This window comes from Hoplias malabaricus, chromosome 3 (genome assembly GCF_029633855.1).
Source record: "Hoplias malabaricus isolate fHopMal1 chromosome 3, fHopMal1.hap1, whole genome shotgun sequence".
In the NCBI taxonomy this organism is placed as follows: Eukaryota; Metazoa; Chordata; class Actinopteri; order Characiformes; family Erythrinidae; genus Hoplias; species Hoplias malabaricus.
In genome coordinates this window covers 55,246,844-55,267,098 of record NC_089802.1, presented here as the reverse complement: position 1 = coordinate 55,267,098, position 20,255 = coordinate 55,246,844, and the positions used below count along the sequence as shown (strand labels likewise).

General features: G+C 36.6%; 1 protein-coding gene across 2 annotated transcripts in view; it reads right to left on the bottom strand.

Annotated features, from left to right (window-relative positions):
- The window catches only part of nos1apa (nitric oxide synthase 1 (neuronal) adaptor protein a), a 108,646-nt gene that overhangs the window by 72,273 nt on the left and 16,118 nt on the right, over positions 1-20,255 (bottom strand). For both annotated transcript variants that reach the window (XM_066664173.1, XM_066664174.1), the window contains exon 3: positions 925-1,017. In XM_066664173.1, coding sequence (XP_066520270.1) covers positions 925-1,017 — 93 coding nt within the window. The remainder of the gene's footprint in view (positions 1-924; positions 1,018-20,255) is intronic.

Below are 20,255 nucleotides of genomic sequence, written 5' to 3'. Positions count from 1 at the left end.
CAAAACCTTCTTACAATTATGGTAAAACAATGTCTCAATCATTTTGAAAAAATATCATTAACCCCATTATATAGTAGTTTCTGGTAATGCCTGGTTTTTACAGGCATGGATCTCTTCAGCTGTGTGATTCCCTTATCATCACTGAGAACAATTCTGACTTAAGAGCAGGGCCTAACAGTATTGAATGTATTTTTCTATCCTTATTTTGATTAATGAACAGATATCAGAATCAGTGACATTCCCACTGTACTCTACAAGGTACGTAGGTTATAGGAGACAGAGGGAGAGATTGTAATATAAATACAAATAATAATTACTCTTTTACCAGTTGTTCTTACTGAACTGACTGGGCAGGCAATAAAAGCATGGCACTTATTCCCTTAATTATTCACTCCAACTAGTCAGACTTCAGAGTGTTAAAGAACAGCTTGAATGGCACTTCTTGGTAAGCAGATGCTTTAAATGGAAAATTAGGTGTCTCTTCAGTTCATTTAATTTGTTTACAAGAGGATACTGAAGAAATTATGGTGGGATGCGATTGCTTCCTGAAGCATGTATTGAAAGGCCTGCAGTATTACAGTCAAATCAACATGCAGTACAGGAGTCTGATGACATTACACAAATACAGCAAACTGACCTCTCTCCACCTGCTCCATGGAATTATAGCTGACTGTTTCTCATCCTGCCCAACCTATGCCACCCATCTCTTATGCTGTAATTAGTCTCCATTTGGACAGCCATTTACTTGGAAAACACTATTATCATTCTTCCCCAGGCTGAATATGAATGAAAAAGGCCAACCCTGCTAATGGCCATCCTGACAGAGCTCATCAGTATATGACAGGGAACCAGAAAGGAAAAGGAATTATAAAACAATCAGTGAATTAAATTTAAAAGATCGCTAGAGAGAACAGAGAATCTCACCTTCTTCTTTTTACGCAGCACAACTTTGACCCCATCCACGGACACCATAATGTTGACTTTTTTCTTCTTGATGTTCTTCACTTTAAATTCATACTGTATACAAAAAAAAAAAAGAAAAAAAAGAAAAGGGGCAAAAATCAATTACTTTCCTTTTGTCTCCTAAGACACGTATATGCCTACATTCATTAAGTTAATCTGACACTACTGAAATAGAAAGCAACTGGTTTGCCTCCACTGACATCAACACAGCTCTTTTCAAAAGTGTTAATCTTTTGGTGATTAAAATGCGAGGGAGGATGTTCTAGCTTTGAAAATGCCAGGTCTCATCTACAGTATGGCAATTAAATATCAACAGCCTAGCATGTAAAGTACATCAGAGCGGATATAAGTAAGAATCTCTCCCACGGCAGCTCTACAGCAAAAGCTGAAGTGTCTTTGGAGGGCTTATATGTAGCAGAAACCCTTTTGAATGGGCTCTCATTAGAGATACATTAGCATAAATGCAAGAATGTGTATATAAAGCTAGAATTACAGGAATAGTACTAATACTTAAGGGGAGCAGAAATTCAATACGGGAAGTAAAAAGACACCTGGCATGAGTAAATAAGAGTTTACACAGGGTTGTGTGTGTGAAGTCTGAGAGAGAAAAAGAAAAATGGGGAGAGAATTAAAGTCATGAAAGAACTGTCTTTCTTTTCATTCTGCGCATTGAAAGGGATATAAACATATTGATTTCCCACGCTGCAATGATCTCTGCCAAACATTTACCAATGATAAAAGCTTCAAAATGATTTACTGAACTAATGGATTCAAAGCCTCAGAGCTAAACAGTTGAAAAGCAGAAGTAATCGCTGAACTACAGTAACTAGAGTCTGTGTGCTAGGGGAAGTATTAAAGAGATGAAGAGTATCTGAGCCACAAAGCCACTCCATGTCTCCAGACAAACACAAACCTCACCCTTGCTATTTTCTGTCTCACTCAGCTTAATTGGATTTGCCTGGTCAATGGCGAATAAAGTTAAGAAAATTATGAAACTGTCGACCTCAGGTGAACAAATACGGTGCTTAAACCCTCAACAAGTCTTAACACAGTTGTCACCCAACACAGTTCAGCAGCCAGACAAAACAGCTCCCACTCAAAAACATGTTGTGCTTGCTGTTGCCAGGCACACGGAAGCACTAAGATTATCCAGGTGACGCCACTTGTTTGCCACTCCATCTCCATCCTGCCCATTATCTGTGATGATGCCTCCCTAATTGAGTTTATTTTAGTCACCTGTGTGGCATTTCTCATGCTACAGCAGGTGCTCAATGTGGTCCTGCTGCACACAGCATCTCATACACACGGAACACGGAAAACTGAGATGCTAATAAAGGGCTCTGTGACCATTTTCAAAGGTCACTGCCTTGTGAGGCTCTCCACCCAGAAAATGCAGTAATATATGAGGGTAAATTATCCTCATCAGCAAACCAGGATATATGAGCCCTGAATGCTAGTGGTGTAAATAAATTACACTTATGATTGCAAAGAAGAATGTTTATTATTTTGTCAAAAATATGCCACAGAAATCACAGCAGGCTGCACTGATGTGTGGGAATTGTGGGCTAATTAGCATCTCTTTTATATGTAACAACCTGCTGATTTAACGTGAAGACAAACACAAAACATAATACATCATATCCAAATGCAATGTTTATCAGTGTTAAACGTTGTACACACAAGGCAGGTTCAAAACAGATTTATTTCAGGAGATATTCACTTGAAACAGATGTTTCAATCTGGCTGATATTTTAAACATATTTCTTTTTTGCTGGGGCAACAAAACAGTGGTAATTTTGAGCAATGCCACAAATGAGGTTAACTGGCAAGAGGCCAGATTTGGTTTAAAATGAAGAACATCTGAGAAAGGCTGAGTCTTTCAGAAGTAAAGATGGGGAGGGTTCACCACTCTGTTTCGGTAGTGGAGATCACTGCATGGGCTCAAAGGCACTTTAGAAAAATGATTGTCTCATACAGTTCATTGCTGTATCCACAAGTGCAAGTTAAAACTCTGTGGGCTCAAGCTCATTTAACGTGGACTGTGGCACAGTGGAAACATGCCCTGTGGTCCCATAAAACAAAATATGTTTTTTTCTTTTAATTACAGAGACTGAGTCATCTGTGCTAAAGTGGACAGGGAGCATCTAAACTTTTATAAGCCCACAGTTCAAAAGCCAACATCTGTGATGGTATGATTAGTGGATGAGGCACGGGAGACGTGCACATCTGTGAAGACACAATTAATGCTGAACCATATATACAGGTTTGGAGCAACATGCTGCCATTTTTTTCAGGGAAGTACTGTCCACATTCTGCAGATTACAACACCATGGCTTTTCATAAGAGCCCAGGTGGTAAATGAGTATCACCTCTAAAAAAAAAAAAATTACAATAATAATAATAATAATAATAATCCCACATATGGTGCATTATGAAATGAAACTCACTATAAAACAGCGACACTGAACTGTTGAGCACAACTATAGCATGTCTTTGTACTATTTTAATTAAATATAGGGTTTAAATGATTTGCACATTATTACTGTTTGTTTTTTTTACATTTCGCACAATGCCCCCAACATTTTATTTATATTGTGCAGTGACCCAATCTTTTGGAAAGGGTGCTTTTCTTTAGAGAAGCAATTTCTCTCTTTAGAGAAATTATTTATGCCATGTTTATGCATTAGTGTGTTATGGTGATAAAACCTCAGCATTCAATTTACTGTCCTGCATTTGTAATTCTCCATAAACAAATCCATAAATATATTTCTCTACAATGGCATGTGAGTAAAGTTCCAGATATCGATATGGAATAGTCTCACCAGTCTCACAACAATGTGTCACAACCCTGAACATCAGAAGAATGAGCCAAATCCAACACCAGGAGAGGACAATACAACCATAAGAGAAAACTTCCTTAAAGTTAGCATCTGTTTGACATGTTTACCAAATGAATTGCAACAATCCTGCTACACCATCTCATTATTATAAAACGTTACCCTATGATATCACTATACAAAAACTACTATCTCACCACAAATAACTGCCTTATCCTATCAGGCATTAGACAAGACACATGATCTGACCTACAATACATTACTGCACTAGTTTGTACAGTCTTTCGGCATGACTTGCAATTCAGTCACTGCATGAGAGTTCCTAATATTAAACATTTGTTGAAAACTGGTGCAGCTTAGTCTTTTTTTTCTCTCCTCACAACAGAACAATGAAGTGAATTGAGTCTCCATTCAAAGCTTCACCTGCAAGGTCAGAGCAACCCTCTGACACCTGGCTGTCATTAGCAATGAGAAGCACAAAAGCAGTATCTGCCACAAAGGTCTTTCTCAAGGACAAAAGCATTAAAAATTGCTTCAAACAACAGCACAGAATGAGAGAATGCTCTGTCATAGCATAGCAAATCAAAAGTGTTTTACAGTTAACCTGCTGCGAATTCTCTCTAATATCAGTATGCTGTTAAACAATTACACAATTATCTGTTACCAAACAGATAGTTATGTAACAGTATAATAGTACAATGATGCACAGAAAGAGGTAATTAAGGACATTTGGTTATGTGAGGGCATTTATTACAACGGACAAAATGAATTTAACTGTAAACTAGGCATTTGTGTGTGTGTGTGTGTGTGTGTGGCATTTAATCAAAAGGAGCCAATTAAAACAGCATCCTTTCATTCGATGTTCAGTTCATCTTTACAATGTCAGGCTCATTGTACCCATTTCCAAAGTAGTAGCACAGTTACAACAGAAAAATGTCATTCCCCTACTCAGCAACAATTGTTCATGCTGCTGCAAGACTAGAAATCGAAAGGCTTTACTATGATGAGGACAGGCAATGAAGAAGTCCACAGCTTAATGCCTGCCTTTTACAAACCCCATTTAGGACAGGACAGGGAAAGATATGTCCTGAAACGTATGCAAATATGAGAATGAAGCAAAATGCCTCGTACTGCACCCTCTTCTCCTTCTCCCCCTAACCCCCACAAACGATGCAAATGGCTTTCAGACATTACACCAAAGAAGCAAACATGAAAAATACTTTTTGGATATTTTAAGATAACATATGTCATGTTGCTTATTCATTTAATACACGGCTGTCGACGGTCTCTACCAGTCTAGACAGTGACTGACGTCCGTGCAGACTGCATGTCAGCACATTCTTAATGGGCGTCATGGATCTTGGTGACAACAACTGGCTGCAGAGAAGCTGTTACTCTTAAAGAAGCAAACTCCCAACACTAGGAGGAAAAAAAATTAGGAGTGTGCTGGGCAATAAATATAACTATGTATTTTGCTATTACTGCTATAGAAATTAAAGGCATAATATTATATTAAGATATACAAGAACACGACTGAAACGACATCTTTAGTAAATTCATTTATGTTGTGTTTGTGCCTAGGGTTGGTGTTGGGAAAGTATAAGTAAGTGCACTTAAATCTGTGAGTAATTATCTTTTGGTCATGCACCACAGTGTACAGCCTCTTCCATCTGTTTGTAAATGGAGAGATTAGCCATTTCTCTAAATCACCGTCATCAATGTTGGTAATATTGATAAGGTTGATTTGTCATGCAGCTTTAACCAGCACTGCAAACTGACACTTTCAGCATCCTAATGCATACACACACAACAGCCACTGTCACTAAAGTACTGTTGCTGCATGTAGGACAGAAAGATTAATCATTTTATAACAAGTTAATCATTTAAAAAAGTATGTTGTTTTCAAACTTCCAGAGCTGCTGTTTTTACAGTCAACATTACCAACAATACTGCTTTACCAAGTTTAGGGTTAATAACAAGCTTAATAACACAGAGCTTTATGAACCACCTGTTTCGAAAGAAGGTGTAAGCTCATGCTTTGTACATGACAACAAAACCACAACTAACTGCTCATCTGGCAAATTATGCTGGGTATTTAAGCCTCATGCTACAAAACATGGATTTACTGGACTACTTGGCCAAAATAAAAGGCTTTGGTCTTATGTTACACAAAATAATCACAGTCACAACATTGGTCATAAAACATTTTGATATACAGTTCCGCATACTATATATCAACAAAGATCCCACGCTTCTTCACAAGTGAACCAGATGAAGGCCAATCTGAAAACAAATCTTTCTGTGAACCAAATTAATACCACCTCCGTGACATAGAAGACAAAGCCATACACACAGGACGTAATAAAAGAAGCTGAAAGAGCTGGAAGAGATAGGAGATTTGTTCTGTGCCCATGGCTACTAAGGACACAATAGTGGATGCCGTTTCCATAGTGACCCATTGAGCCATCCCCAAGACATCCAACACAACAATAGGAAAGGAGAGCAATTTGTTGAAAATCGAGTTCATCTGATTCAATGAAATCCTCCACAAACTATACCTCACTTTGGTTTAAGCAACTGCTCTGTCAAGCACATGGCTTCAGATACAGTGCATGAAGCACAATCACAGCAATCAATCTTTAGCAGGCAAAGCAAACAGCATGGGCTTGAAATTGCATATCATTAGGTTAGAGGAGGGGGGAGAAGGAGAGAGAGAAAAATCACATTGAATTTTGTCCATTTTCCAAAGTGGGTCTCAATGAAATCTCTCTGCCAGATCAAATTTGCACCTCAAATTGCCCTATTTACAGCTTCACCTTGAAGGCTGTGTTCAATAACATTTACCTCACCCAAACAAAGTTTGAGATTTAAAAGATAAAATAGTGAGGAAGGCCTGGCAGCTTTCCTCAGTGCAAGAGTAAAACTTAATCAAAATGTAAAATTATGGATGAGTCTTGCAGTGATTTTGATCAAGATTTTCTGCCAGCAATCCTATTATAAACTTGAAAGAAATGGCCTTTGGCTTAATCCTACAAAAGAGTCTTTTATCACACTGTGACACTCTACTTTAAGAACTAAACAGAACTGTGAACAGGGTTCTGGAACTAAAGTCAAATAGCAGCCCATCATCTTTTTGATACTTCATCATCACACTTTCCACATTTCACATCATACCACTGTTAGTTCATGTAGAAAGTAAAATTCACTAATAATACAGAGGAGCCAATAAAAAAATAAATAAAAGAACAATAAAACAATCTGAAGGCACATGCTGGACCCTCCTGTGACGATAAAGCCTATAAATTAGCAGAGACTGCTTTAGAAATAGTTTCATCCACAAACAACTTTAAATAATATGCCAGTTTTCTCAGAGGAGCCAATCAGAATGTGACAGATCAGAGTGCGCTCACTTTCTCCATTCTACCTTTCTTCAGAGCTGATGGTGGGATCAGTGGGATCCTAAGGTAGTGTTTTGTTTGTATGTTTGGTTACTTGCTTTTCTGTGTGTGTGTGTGTGTGTGTGTGTGTGTGTTGGGGGTTCTTTCCTCATCTCTTTCCTTGATTAATCTGAATGCAAGCTAAATAAAAAATGTACACAATCAGCGTGAATGTAAATGACACTGTTAGTGCTGGATATCACTGAGCTGTTGTCCACTGTGGCAGCAGTTTGACAAATTGCACTGCACTGCACTGGGAAAACAGTGTAGTAACAATGATTCATTTGAAATGTACTTGTTATTACAGCTGTCAGAGTTAATGCATTATTAAAGCCAGCCTGTTTAAGATACAGCATGCACACAATGTTAGAACTAAGCCTTCTAAAGTAAATAGCAAGGGAATTCCTTATATGCACACATTCATCAAAATACAAAATGGACTTCATGATAGCATCTACAGTAGATCTACTGCAGTTTTATTAGTGATATTCACAGGTATACTTTCTGGACAAAAATTAATTTGCCAAGTCATGACGTTAAAGATGTGTTTACAATTGTACATACTTAGGTTGGAAAATTCAAATATAGTTTGCATCACACGTCATTTATTTAATACTTTTTAGTTTACATTTAAGATGTGTAGGTGGACTGTATAAACAATATTAATCTTGCTCAAATACTTTTTAAGATTGAGCAAAAAATAAAATGTTTTATATTGTCCTCTAAAAGGTTCATGAACTAAAAGCAAACAATTTTCTCCATAAGATGCTTAAACAAGGGAATGTGTAATGAATACAAACAATGTGCCTAGTCACAACAAGGCTGCAGATATGGGATAAGGGTGATTAAAAGATATTGTTAATAAATCAATCAACTAATAAATGAACTCATGACATTTGTGAGCCATTGCTGATACCCAATAGTAATCATCATCATCATCATTCTGGGACTAAACTCTACCAGGATTAGTCTTAAAAGAGAAATGTAAATCTCTGTAGTGTTACAAATACTAAATAATTAATTGAGCGCAGCCTTGTGCCCAGTGATTCCAGGTAGGCTCCGGACACACCGTGACCCTAAACCAGGGGTCGGCAACCCGCGGCTCCAGAGCCGCATGCTGCTCTTTGATCCCTCTGATGCGGCTCAGCTTTTGAAAATAATGAGTATTTAATTAAAATGTATTTTATTTTGGTTCGTTCATTTTCAAAATGTAATTCTATGAAGATTATGGCGATCTTGTAACATCTAAAATATTTTAATATTTAAAATATTTTGTCACTCTTAATACACGTCACAACTTCCAACGTGCGGTTTCTTGAACTTTTTGACAGCTGACTGCGCGGTGCCAGTAAAAGGATGACGGCACGCAGAGAGAGGACAGCATTTTTGTTTGCTGCCAGTGGATAATTTAAGTTCGGCGTTTTTTTTTTTTGTTTGTTTTTTTTCCCCCATTACTACAAGGACTCAAATAGACACTGAGTATTTTACTTATTTTACCGTCGACACAACGTCTTTTTTTCGGAGTTAAAAATGTTTTGTTGCATGTAGAAATGTTATTTCATTTTTCTGTAGTCGTTCATTAATTTCATAAATGTAACAGAGTATAGTTTGTTTATACAAAGCACAAAGGCAAAAAAACACCCTGTTATATGCAGTGTTATTTCATGTAAAATTTCAAAAGGGTTTTGTGGCTCCCAGTGTTTTCTTTACTGTGTGAAACGGGTCCAAATGTCTCTTTGAGTGATAAAGGTTGCCGACTACTGCCCTAAACTGAATAAGTGTTTACAAGCAATGAATATATAAATAAATTAACTGAATTGGAATTAAATGACTCAGAATCCCTTAAACCAGAGTTTTAACATAAGAATATTTTACATTGCTATTTACAATATTTCCTCAGAGTTACAAACAAGTCATAACCCGGGAGCCGTATGTTTATTTTTGTCCATTCATCCATAAAAGAACCGGTTTTCATGGTCAACTTTTCTTTGTACTACAAACAACAGGTTAGATAACAAGGAGAGTTTTCTCCTCCTTGATTTTTTTTCTTTTTTTTTGGGTCTGTAATGAACAGCATTTAGATCTGAACCTGTGCCTATACTGAGTAACACTGGCCATGGACCCTCTGCATTTCTAGAGTGCAATAAATATTTTACTTGATACAGGGTCCCCCCCCCCCATTATTATTAAACAGATCAAATACAAACATCGGCCTAATTACTAATCTTTTTGTTTTCAGCTAATCTCTGCCAGTGCTAATATGAAACTAATTTCTTGCCACTATAAATCAAATTCTAATGCATAAGAAAACCTAAATAATATGCATAATACTGATTATTATTTAGGGAAGTGTAAGTAATTAACGCTGCGTACTAAGAGTTATTGAATGAACTGGATTAAGTACAACGTGAGATGAATGCATGTTCTCATTCTAACAAATCACATCATGGTTTTAATGTAGCATTTAAGAACATCAGCACTAATTGCTGTCAGAACTAAACACAAAGGGCTGCCACTCTTCTGAAGAGGCTCATAAATCTGTATCACCAACTTTAACACCAGACTAAAGACGCAAGAACAAAACAATCTGTCTAGACTTCAGAGCCTAGCTTTTATAAAACACACAGAGGCAGATCATGTTTCTACAGCACTGGCCTCACACAATGTGATTTTAAAGAGGAAACACAAAACAGTGGTCACATTATCAGAAATGTCCAATCTTATCACCACATGAAATTTTGTCCTTGTTCTCAACCCTGTTATCTGCAAAAGGTAGCTATTGAAAGGATTTAAGGGTCATTCATAATACACAAAGTATTTAAAGAATTCTCAACCAACACACTACATAACTTGGAAAGACTTAAAAAAGAAAACCCATAATAAATACAGTGTGTGATATGAAATATGTCATGGCTGCTGATAATTCTGGGAGAGTAAATGGCAGAGAGGTTGGTTGGTTTTTAATTGACTGCATGAGAGATGTTAGAATCTGTGTGATGACCACAGCCGTGTTTCTCCTTAGGGCTGGAGAAAACAGCCTGTTCTATTATCTACAATGAACAATTTTACTGGTATGATTTCCACTGAAACAATGGTAAAAAAGAGGCCCTAGAGAGCACAGAGCATGAACATATTCCATGATCAAATTGTAACAGATACCATTGAAAAAACATCTGGATTATACTGATAATGAAAAGTGCTGGGTCCAACATGCCCATTGTTGTTCTTATCATTTTCACAGCTGTGATAAATGTTTTTTTTTTCTTCAGGAAAATCCACCCTAAATAACTCTCATCTCCCCTCAGCTGCTCTGTCCATTGAGTAGGAAAAAGAGGGAAGAACAACAATCCACTGTCAGCACAACAGAGCCACTTCAAGCAGACAGGATCTGGATTTGAATCAAGCAGTCACACCCACAACATTCAATCATAGGTCCTGAGGCCAGAGCCAATCTTTTGGGTAGAGCTTAGGAATATAAATAACAAACCATTTCATATCATTTAGCTATCGTTTTTAATCACTGGATTGCTTATTACCCAGAAGAGTGAGTGGCTTTAAGAATAAAGTCAGAGAGCACCAAATTATACGCAAAGACACAGCAAATCATACACATACCAATTGGCAACTGTGATCCGAGTTGCCAGATGAACAGGGTATTAACGCTAAAAATATTCTCAGAGTAAATATAAACTGGTTACTGGCTTCTTATGTCTTTCCTCAAAGTAATTTTGAATACTACAATCTCTATTAACTCCCCACCCCTGGACAGAGCATGGGCCACTATCACACATAAAACATCAGATAAAATGTCAGTCATCGGCAATACCCGATAAAAATCAACGATCGGCCAGGTCTATTCCATTTCACTGGAAATATCTTGCAAGATGCCCCCCCCCCAAAATAGAGGCTTGGGCCACAATAAGCTTTTTGATCAAAGGTCAACCCCATAAATATGCCACAGAATTGTGAAAGGATTTTGGAAAGGTTACTTACCCAAAATCCCAAAGACCTAAATTACAATAATAATAAAAATATCAATTTAAAACCACATAATTTCCATGTTCCATGATCAGTGTCACACCACATTCAAACCATTCTTGTGAGACCAGAACCAGGGGCACGTTTAGCATATTTAAAAGACATTCCGTTTAATATCCTCATATCATTTCATGCTTTTCAAGGTGTGGGGTTCTCACCGGTGCTTCAAACACTACAGATGTATTTTCACTGCTATGAGAAGAGAGAGAAAGCCAAGCATACCACACTGAGGCACCATTTACTGACACCTGGGCTTCGTAAAAACATTGGACTGGTTTTGAGCTCAAAAAGAGACTTGAGAGCTAGCAACTGGTGAGCTTGAAAGGGGACCAGAGTTTGGTCATTTAAAGAGAAAAATCCTTCTGCAGTATCAAAGAAATAGAAAAAGACAGGATGGCATTTGCACAGAGTCACTTAGTATATTCCTAATGGCTTGTGCATACAGATAATTCCTACTCGCCAGAATAATGAGGAATTATGCACTGAACAGTGAGAGGCATCTGGGTCTGAATGTTCTCATTACTGACATTACACCCCGCAAAAATAAATAAAAATCAAGGGTTTTGATAATACTGCAGCAGTATCTGAAGGATACAGTAATAGATGCTGACTTTGAGACTTGTGCGGGTATTTGATTGGAAAAGTTCAAAATATCAAAAAGACTTACAGGAAAGTACATTTCCAAGATTTTGTCAAGACCCAATTGACCCATTTTTCCCAAATGAAGAATGTACTTTCTTACGAGAATGTGTATGTCTGTATCTCAGCACCAGGTGAAGTTTTTACCTTGATTTCTTTTCTCATGCACCACCAAATAAAGAATGTTCAAATAAACAAGACTATATACAAAATAAATAAATAAAAAAATAAATTTTAAAATATATGATACAGTTTTAAACATGGTCATCCATTATAATATTTCAACATCAGTCCATCCAAATTTAAAGCAATAGTCAAAGCAAAATTCTCATGATATTCCACTCACCTCAGATGTATTTGATCAGCCAAGATGCGGCTGACTGCATCTGACATTGAGTGAAACATCGTTTAAATTGGAATTTCCATTGATCCTTTAAAGTAGCATTTGATTTGCTGAGAAAACTGAAAAGCACAATGAAATGCTTTCTGAAATTCTCACACATCTACAAAAAGGTGCCTTTCTGACATTTTAGAAATCCTAGTGTAAAGTCTGATGCTACAGATGATACAAGGTTACTGCTCACATTAATAAGAGTACTTCTCGTTTATAAAAAGATAAACTATTAGATTTTTTTTCAGTGGGAAGTGATTCTAGGAAGATGAGAGAGGCATTCCAGTGACCATGGATGTGGTAAGATTGGATGCCAAAAATATCTACTTATTTTAAATTGCTAGGAAAGAAGGTTTGAGAAGGCAATGTCATTTTGATTGAGAAACATCTTACAGCAACACTGGACTAAAACACTAATAGAATTACCCTACTTACTAATGTGATTTATGAAGTACACCCACTCTCTTTCATTCTAAATGGGAGTTTGTGGCACTATTACAATTTCTGTTTGATAAAAATGGCCCAAATAGCGTCTAAAAGCCTATAAATGTCCAGGAGGAGGATGAATATGCAGATGAGATGTTTAGAACTAGCCTTAAAAAGCTGCTGAAATAAAGGCCTTCTTCATTAGCACTGACGCAAAAGAGCTCGGTGAATATAAAATCACCTATTCTTCTAAGAGTCCGAAAATTTGTGAAATTCACACAAATTTTATGACTCACTGTCTATGACAGCAATTTTCTTCCATTTTCTTCTGTTCATTCTGTTCCCTGAGCCTAGAACAAAAAGCATGCTTTTTATAGACACTGAAAGAAATACTTTTCACTAGCTTCACTGCAGAAACTGTACAAGAAAAAATAAATAAATAAAAAAATCATTACTTCGAGCTGTCTGAAGGCAACATTTCACCTCCTAGTGTGTTGTTCATGTAACCATACATGTAGAAATCTTTATATTTAAGATTGTGCATGTATCCACAAATCACACACGTCTTCAAACCCTTTCATCTTATGCATTTTAATAAAATAAAAAAAACCCTAGACTCATGACCACACTTTATTTGAGTGTTGCTAGTGACTGTATTTTTGATATGTCAGTGCTCTATTGTGGTAATTAAAGTCACTGCCAAAACTTTTATATTGAGAGATGTAACATTAAATATTAAAACAACCAAGACCACAATAACGGCAACTTTGTCCTAAACCACAATTCCTTTCAACAGATTGATTTTTGGATTTAAAGTATAAAATTACAGTGAAAACTAAATCAAAATAAGTGCCAGCTTCTATGAGACAGTAACAAATGCTTATATGGCTACCGGGTTAGCACAAGGTTAATGTATTTCCTTGTGGCAGCATTGGCATGTCTATTCATATATAACCCCAACACCCTTGTCTGTCAGTCAGTTATATTCCTGATAACACAGTTACATTTTGAAGCACAGCTTCTGTTTATTGTTTATACGCTGCTATGGTGTCCGTCATAATGCATCAAGCTAAATTCCACTCTGCCCGTTTAAAATCTACACATGTAATTCAACAATGCTGAATGCTCTAAAAATTACATCACAAAATCAATTAATATACAAAAAAAATTCATATGATTTTTTTAATTGAATTTTAATTTATTAGTGATTTATAGTATTGCAGAAAAGAAAATAAACAAATAAACATTTCACTCTCTCCATCAACAAATAGATATGAATTTGTCAAATAATTTCACTGTGCAGTTTAATTGTCTGTTGTATGACAAACTTTGAATACAGTTAGATCCTGGAACTGGCCCCCAATTCCAATATCAGCAAATCCCTCAAAATCAGGTACTTGTTTAGTTGTAAATGTCCAGAATTGAGATATCACAGTAAAATGCTCAAACAAACTTTCGCTGCACCCCTCAGAATCTCAGTAGATTCACATATCACTCCGCCTTGCCCCCTCAAGCTGCAAGCCTTCCAAAGTTTGAGGCAGATTTGCAAACAGCCAGGCTCGACTAGCTCAGCGTTAAGGGCTGTTAGTTCCTCTGAAAGGCAACAGCTGACAGAAACATCCCCAAATGGCCTCATACTGCCATTCAGCCTTCTTCATCCTCCCTTCCTACCTCCTGCCTCAACAAGGCCCTGACACCATGCTGCCGACGAGGCAGGAAGTTAGCTATGTAATGCTACAAAAGAAAACCCATGTAATTGGAGCGCTTTTCAAAGACTCTTCTGTTGTGTGTGAGTAATGTATCAAAGCAGTCAGCGCGCAGGATTTCTGCTCTCAAAGTGTGCAGAAGCTCTTGACATGGTGCCAAAAGCCCAAGATAAGAGATGGGGGTATGCAAGCATGTTAAACACATGGACATTTACTAGGTTCATTCAAGACAGGCTATTACTTTTTATTTACAATTCCCATCTGTCTAATATTTAGAAGAAGAAGAAGAAGAAAGCTTAGCTCATGGGCTTGCCAATTATTAACGGCTCGCACATGCAGAAAGGAAGAGTTTATATTAACACCACCTTTTAAACATATGCGTCTCACTTTATTTTATTTGAAATAACATCCATAGGAAACTAAAGGAAATTTTATTCAAAAAGGATTTGATTAAGACACATGAATAAAAGCGTGTTTTATGTTAAAGTCTGTTGACAGACTAATAAAAAGAACCTTACTGCCTTACTGAACAGCATGCTCGGCTTTGAAGGGCCTATCTGTCTTTGCCTACAGAGCTAATCAAAAGAGGCCATATCGCTCAAGTCTCCATAGCTCCTACTGGTGTTGCGTTTCCCTTGTGGTTGCCATGGTTACTGCAAAGCCCCCATTGTAATCATCTAGATTTAATTCCCACGGGTCTGTATTTACATATTGTCACATATGAAAAAGAGAGAAGATGAATGATATTCTGTGTTTCGTCCCCAATCAGGAAATGCCAATCCAATACTATAGCCACCGTGATTTAGAATCAGAATTAAGAACACAAAGAGAAACAGCTGTTTTCTGGTGAAGAACTACTGTGATAGCGCTTTTCTGTTTTTCACCTTCTAAACATATTTGCAACACAATACGAGGTAAAGGGAGAAAAACGAGAAGGAAAACATCCCTTACATTATTCATTTTCCAGTTTTAAAACAAATCCTTTACAGTTATTTCATTTTTAAGTTTCAGGTTAAAAAATAAATAAATAAAAACAGTAATAATAAAAATAAATTAACATGAAATGCTATAAAAACAATGGTTCTAAACACTTTAGACAGAGTACCTCTCATTATCAAACCAAAACCTCCAAGTATCACCTGTGTGTCTTACCACAGAATCATGTGTGTCCCTGGTTGTTCCTCTGTTCTGGGGGCAGGAAGGGGAATAAGGTGAAAAGCATGAAACTTTAAAGTAAAAAATATCAACACATACGATAGGTGGATTGGCTGGGCAAAAAGTGTACGTGTGAGTAAAGGTGTGACGGATTGGTGCCCCATACATCTGACTATGCTCTGCACCAACCACAACCCTATACAGGATGAAGTGGGGGGAGAGAGAGAATATGAATGAATGTACCAATGAAAAAATTAGGCTGCTAACATTTACGGAAGGCATGGCAGTCCATACAGTGTACTTGAAGGTTTAATCTTTAGAAGGCTGTGAGTGATCAACTCAACGCTGATGGTCTGAAAGAACATGTAACTATAAAGAATAAAGGAAACTTTGAAGATGGTGATCCTTTGTCTGCTTCTCATAGATCATTTAAGCCTGATTACAGATTTAGCATCTTCACTTCTTAAAAGTTTAGAACTGTGTAAAAATTTGCCTTTTTTGAAAAACTAATTATGTCCCAAAGAAATGGTTGTTATAAAGTAAAATAGTGGACACACTATATGAAACATTTTGATATAGCGTTTAGACTGTAAGACTTCTTTGTGATTCTCTGTAAGACAAATGACTAACAGAGGCTGTGGGAGACAGTCATTCCAGATGCTCCAGTTGGTTTAGCTATGAATATTACTCATTTTTGTCACGTATCTGTATAAAAAAAATGTTTCTGTGAACACACAAAACTATCCAGGTTTAAAGAAAAAACATTTCTGTTATTGCTTAGAGGAGTTCTTGTTTTGCTAACTTTTACTTTCTTGCCTCAAGGCCATATTTTACTGAACTCATAAACACCTGCATTGAAATACACCCAGTGTGGGTCTCTCGTCTGCATTCCTGTGAAGATATGTTTAAAGAGATGTGATCAGAAGCAGCTGTAGTACAGCATCAATTATATTAAAGAAGAGTATATGGTCAGATACATGTGAAATTAACTATACAATTCAATGTTAAAATAATAACTAAAAACTATATCATACTTTGGCTGAACTTTGCACATCATAAAAAGAAATAAAATGCGATAATACCAAATTAAAATTAGGAGGTTATGCATTAAATTTCAGGTGACCGACATAAGAAATGCCAATGTCCTGCCAATGAAATGTACAACTACAGCAATAATATTATCCTATAATGTCTAGGTGGACTGAATTAATGAAGCACCTTCAGTGAGAACTGCTGAACATACAAACCCAAGCCTCAATTTTTTTTGCCTAATATTACTGGGGGAAAAACTTGGACAGCTATTCTCAAGCGAGGCTGCCAGCAAAGAATCCAGAAAATTATGTGGGGATTACTCGGAGCTTTTGCCAGGGACAGAAAACCGAAAACTAGAAATGGCTGGAAACACACGGATACACAATAAAAGGCAATTTCATACAGAAAGGATTTAAATGTCTTTTATGTAAATAAGAGTAAAAAGAATATTAGAAGAAAATAAAATCAAGATGCTAAAGTAAATAAAAGAGAAAATGGTAAAATACTCAAGTATTAACAAATCCACCACAGCAACCTGTAATATTTATAATTATTCAATTATAGATGACAATGACATTATCTACTGCCATTTCCTCTTTGCCATAAGATTCGTTCCACCCAGAGTAAGACTGAGATAAGAAAGTTTTAATATCTTCCCAGTAACAGGTTAGTCAGTTTAAGTTAGTCAATGAGTTCACATATCAAAGAGGTTACATATCAAAGTCAAATTTAAAATGATCTGACTGATATGACCTTGTATTCCACTCAAGGCTGCACACATGTATGTGTATGTGCATGCCATAATTTCATTATATATGCCATACTGTGCAGCTGCCTGGGGCCAAGGTTCTCAAGCAGCTATTAAACATAGCCTTTGAAAAAAAACAAGCAATCATTGTGAAATTCAAGGAAATATAATTTTAATAATTAAAAAAAAATTATTCATTCAAGATTTTCCAAAATATTTTCACCCAAATGTATATGCAGGTTACATGATGGGTACTGTACACATGGTTTTATTTCTTTTTCTTTTTTAAAACTAAAACCTAATGAGGGAGTAGAGCTATAAATTAGCTTAAGCTAGATTCCCTAAACACCCTGCTAGTGTTGCATTTTATATAGCAATGCTTATTTGTAGTGTCTTTTAAAATAGCAAGCAAATAAACAAATCAATCACATCAATGCATCAACGCAAGGCAAAGAGCCTAAATAACACAGCCCATATTTCAGTAAACACTACTGAACTTCAGACTGAAACACAATTAAAAACAGACAAACTACATTTTCACTTTTGACCAAATCAACTAATGAATTACAAACATGTATTACGTCACTAAATGCCACGGTCTCTTTCTAAAGGTCCATTAAACACCAAACCCACATTACATAGAACCTTTCTCCTGGAGGAACGTTGTTTTGTTTCACTGTGTACTGTACACTGCACTTTGTTGAAATGACTCAATCCATTTGAACTTGAGTCTACATAGCATGTTGTTTCACATCTCACTAATAAGCTAGCAGTGGGAAGTGCATAATTTCTACAAAGGTTGGACTTTCGTCCACTGCAGGTATGGATATGTTGCTATATATCAGAGCATAAACAAGAAAGGGAAGCCCAAGCAAATGTACTAGTGGATTTTTGGATAGTGTATGCTAACTGGCTTGCATTGTATTACTCGGACATAACGGTCTGTGCTGTAAAAGGCTTGCTCTATGTGGTAAAACCTTTGGGACAGCAAACATGAAGCTGCAAATCCCACAGAAACTGACTGGGAGATTTTAAATTGGTAAGTATATATATATATATATATATATATAAAGCCTACAAAATTGCTTTTTTTGTTCGTTTTTCCAAACAAAGGGGTATGTTTCCTTTTAAGTACATTTTTCTTTATGACACAGGAATAATATGCCAGCATAGAAAAACTCTAAAAAGGTTTAAGTAATAATCCTGGCTGTGTTCAGCTATTAAGCAAATCTTCCCACAGAGCCCCCTGTGGTGGTTTCACTGCTTTTCTAACTTTGCACTATTCCATAACTTGATAAATATGTGAAAAGACTGAGGGAAGAAATATGTGAAGAAACAGAGGCTATTATTCATTTGTTTTACTTCTAGTCAGAACAGTCACTATGTACCTGTTATTAAATGTACAGTGTTAGTACTAATACATGTTTTTGTACATTCTTGAGGTTAATTATTATTATTTTTTTTTATTATTTATTTGTGAAAAGGATAATGTTAATGAAGATAAAGAATGGGCATATATTCATGTGACTCACATCTCAAGTATAAGACGTTTTCTGACTTTTGGACAGTACTGTACATGGCTAATATGTTAACTGAAACCTAAATAACTATTTGAGGTTTTCCAAGCAACGAAAGAAAATACCTTTTAATTAGCAAAAGGAGTTGGCCTACTCACTGACTTTTTTTCAAACAGTCTAACTCTAAGGCTACAGTTTAACCACACAATTGCTTGAGTCATATTTGCATTTAGACTGGTGCAACACAATAATTAAAATGTTCCAAAAGTACTGTTCCATATAATCTTTTTAAACTTGTTTCTTGAGACCATTGGTCAGAATCTGTAAACTCTGCAATTCATTTCTTCATAATAATGGTCATTATCATATTCATCCATGTGTCTAAGAATATGCCAGGCCAAATAGTACAGTCTACCTTTGTACTTACATTCAATACAGCACCAAAATAGCTAGGAGCTCTTCTGTACATCACTTCATTTATGTTAAATAGGACCCGACTACTGAGATAGCTGATACTCATATTCTGTCTTTTATTTAATGGGATATGGTTTAGATCTAGTTTCACAGGCCAGCTAAACTCAAATGCCAATTTAAAGCTTTCACAGCAGGTCTAACACAGCTGAATTCATTCAGTATTCCAGCAAGCACTATTTATAATGTTTTATTTAGACAAAACAACACACTCCCAACCTGCCATAATTACGCATGCTTACGCATGATGTGGTTGAATAAAAATATATTTGCTCAAAATAATATTTTGATTTTAACAGCATTCAGTCTTATTGGTCAGGCAAGCTTTACCTACTCTTCCTTGCAAAAGCACTCCAAACCTGTCACACTGTGAGGACATCTCCCATGCACAGGCCGTTTCAGGTCACCTCACAGATTTTCAGTTGGGTTCAGGTCTGGTCTCTGGTTGGGCCGCTCCAAAACCTTGAAGTCCAGTTCTTGGTAAGGTCACTGCTGTGCCATATTTTAAGCCACATGTTGATGCTGATTTTTCACTATGTTCCCTGGAATATGTAATACCTTGTACATGTTTGTACCCTTCCCCCCACTAATACTTCCCAACAAGATCCCAGAGATGATTTTTAAGGTCTTTGTCTATGGTTTGTGTGGTACATGCTGTAAGATGCAACTAAGTACATGTCAGGAAAATCCTTCTAGAACAGCTAAACTAGATACAGGGTTAAACACTAATTGATGGCAAGTGTGCACTGACTAATTAACATGTGTTTGACTGTGATTGGTTAAGGTCCCTAGCCTTGGTCTAACGGTCAGAGAGGAGGGCTTAGGGTTTAGGAGGTTGGTTCAATTCCCACAATGGCAGGTGCCCTTCAGCAACTGTGTTCACAGCCCCTAGTGC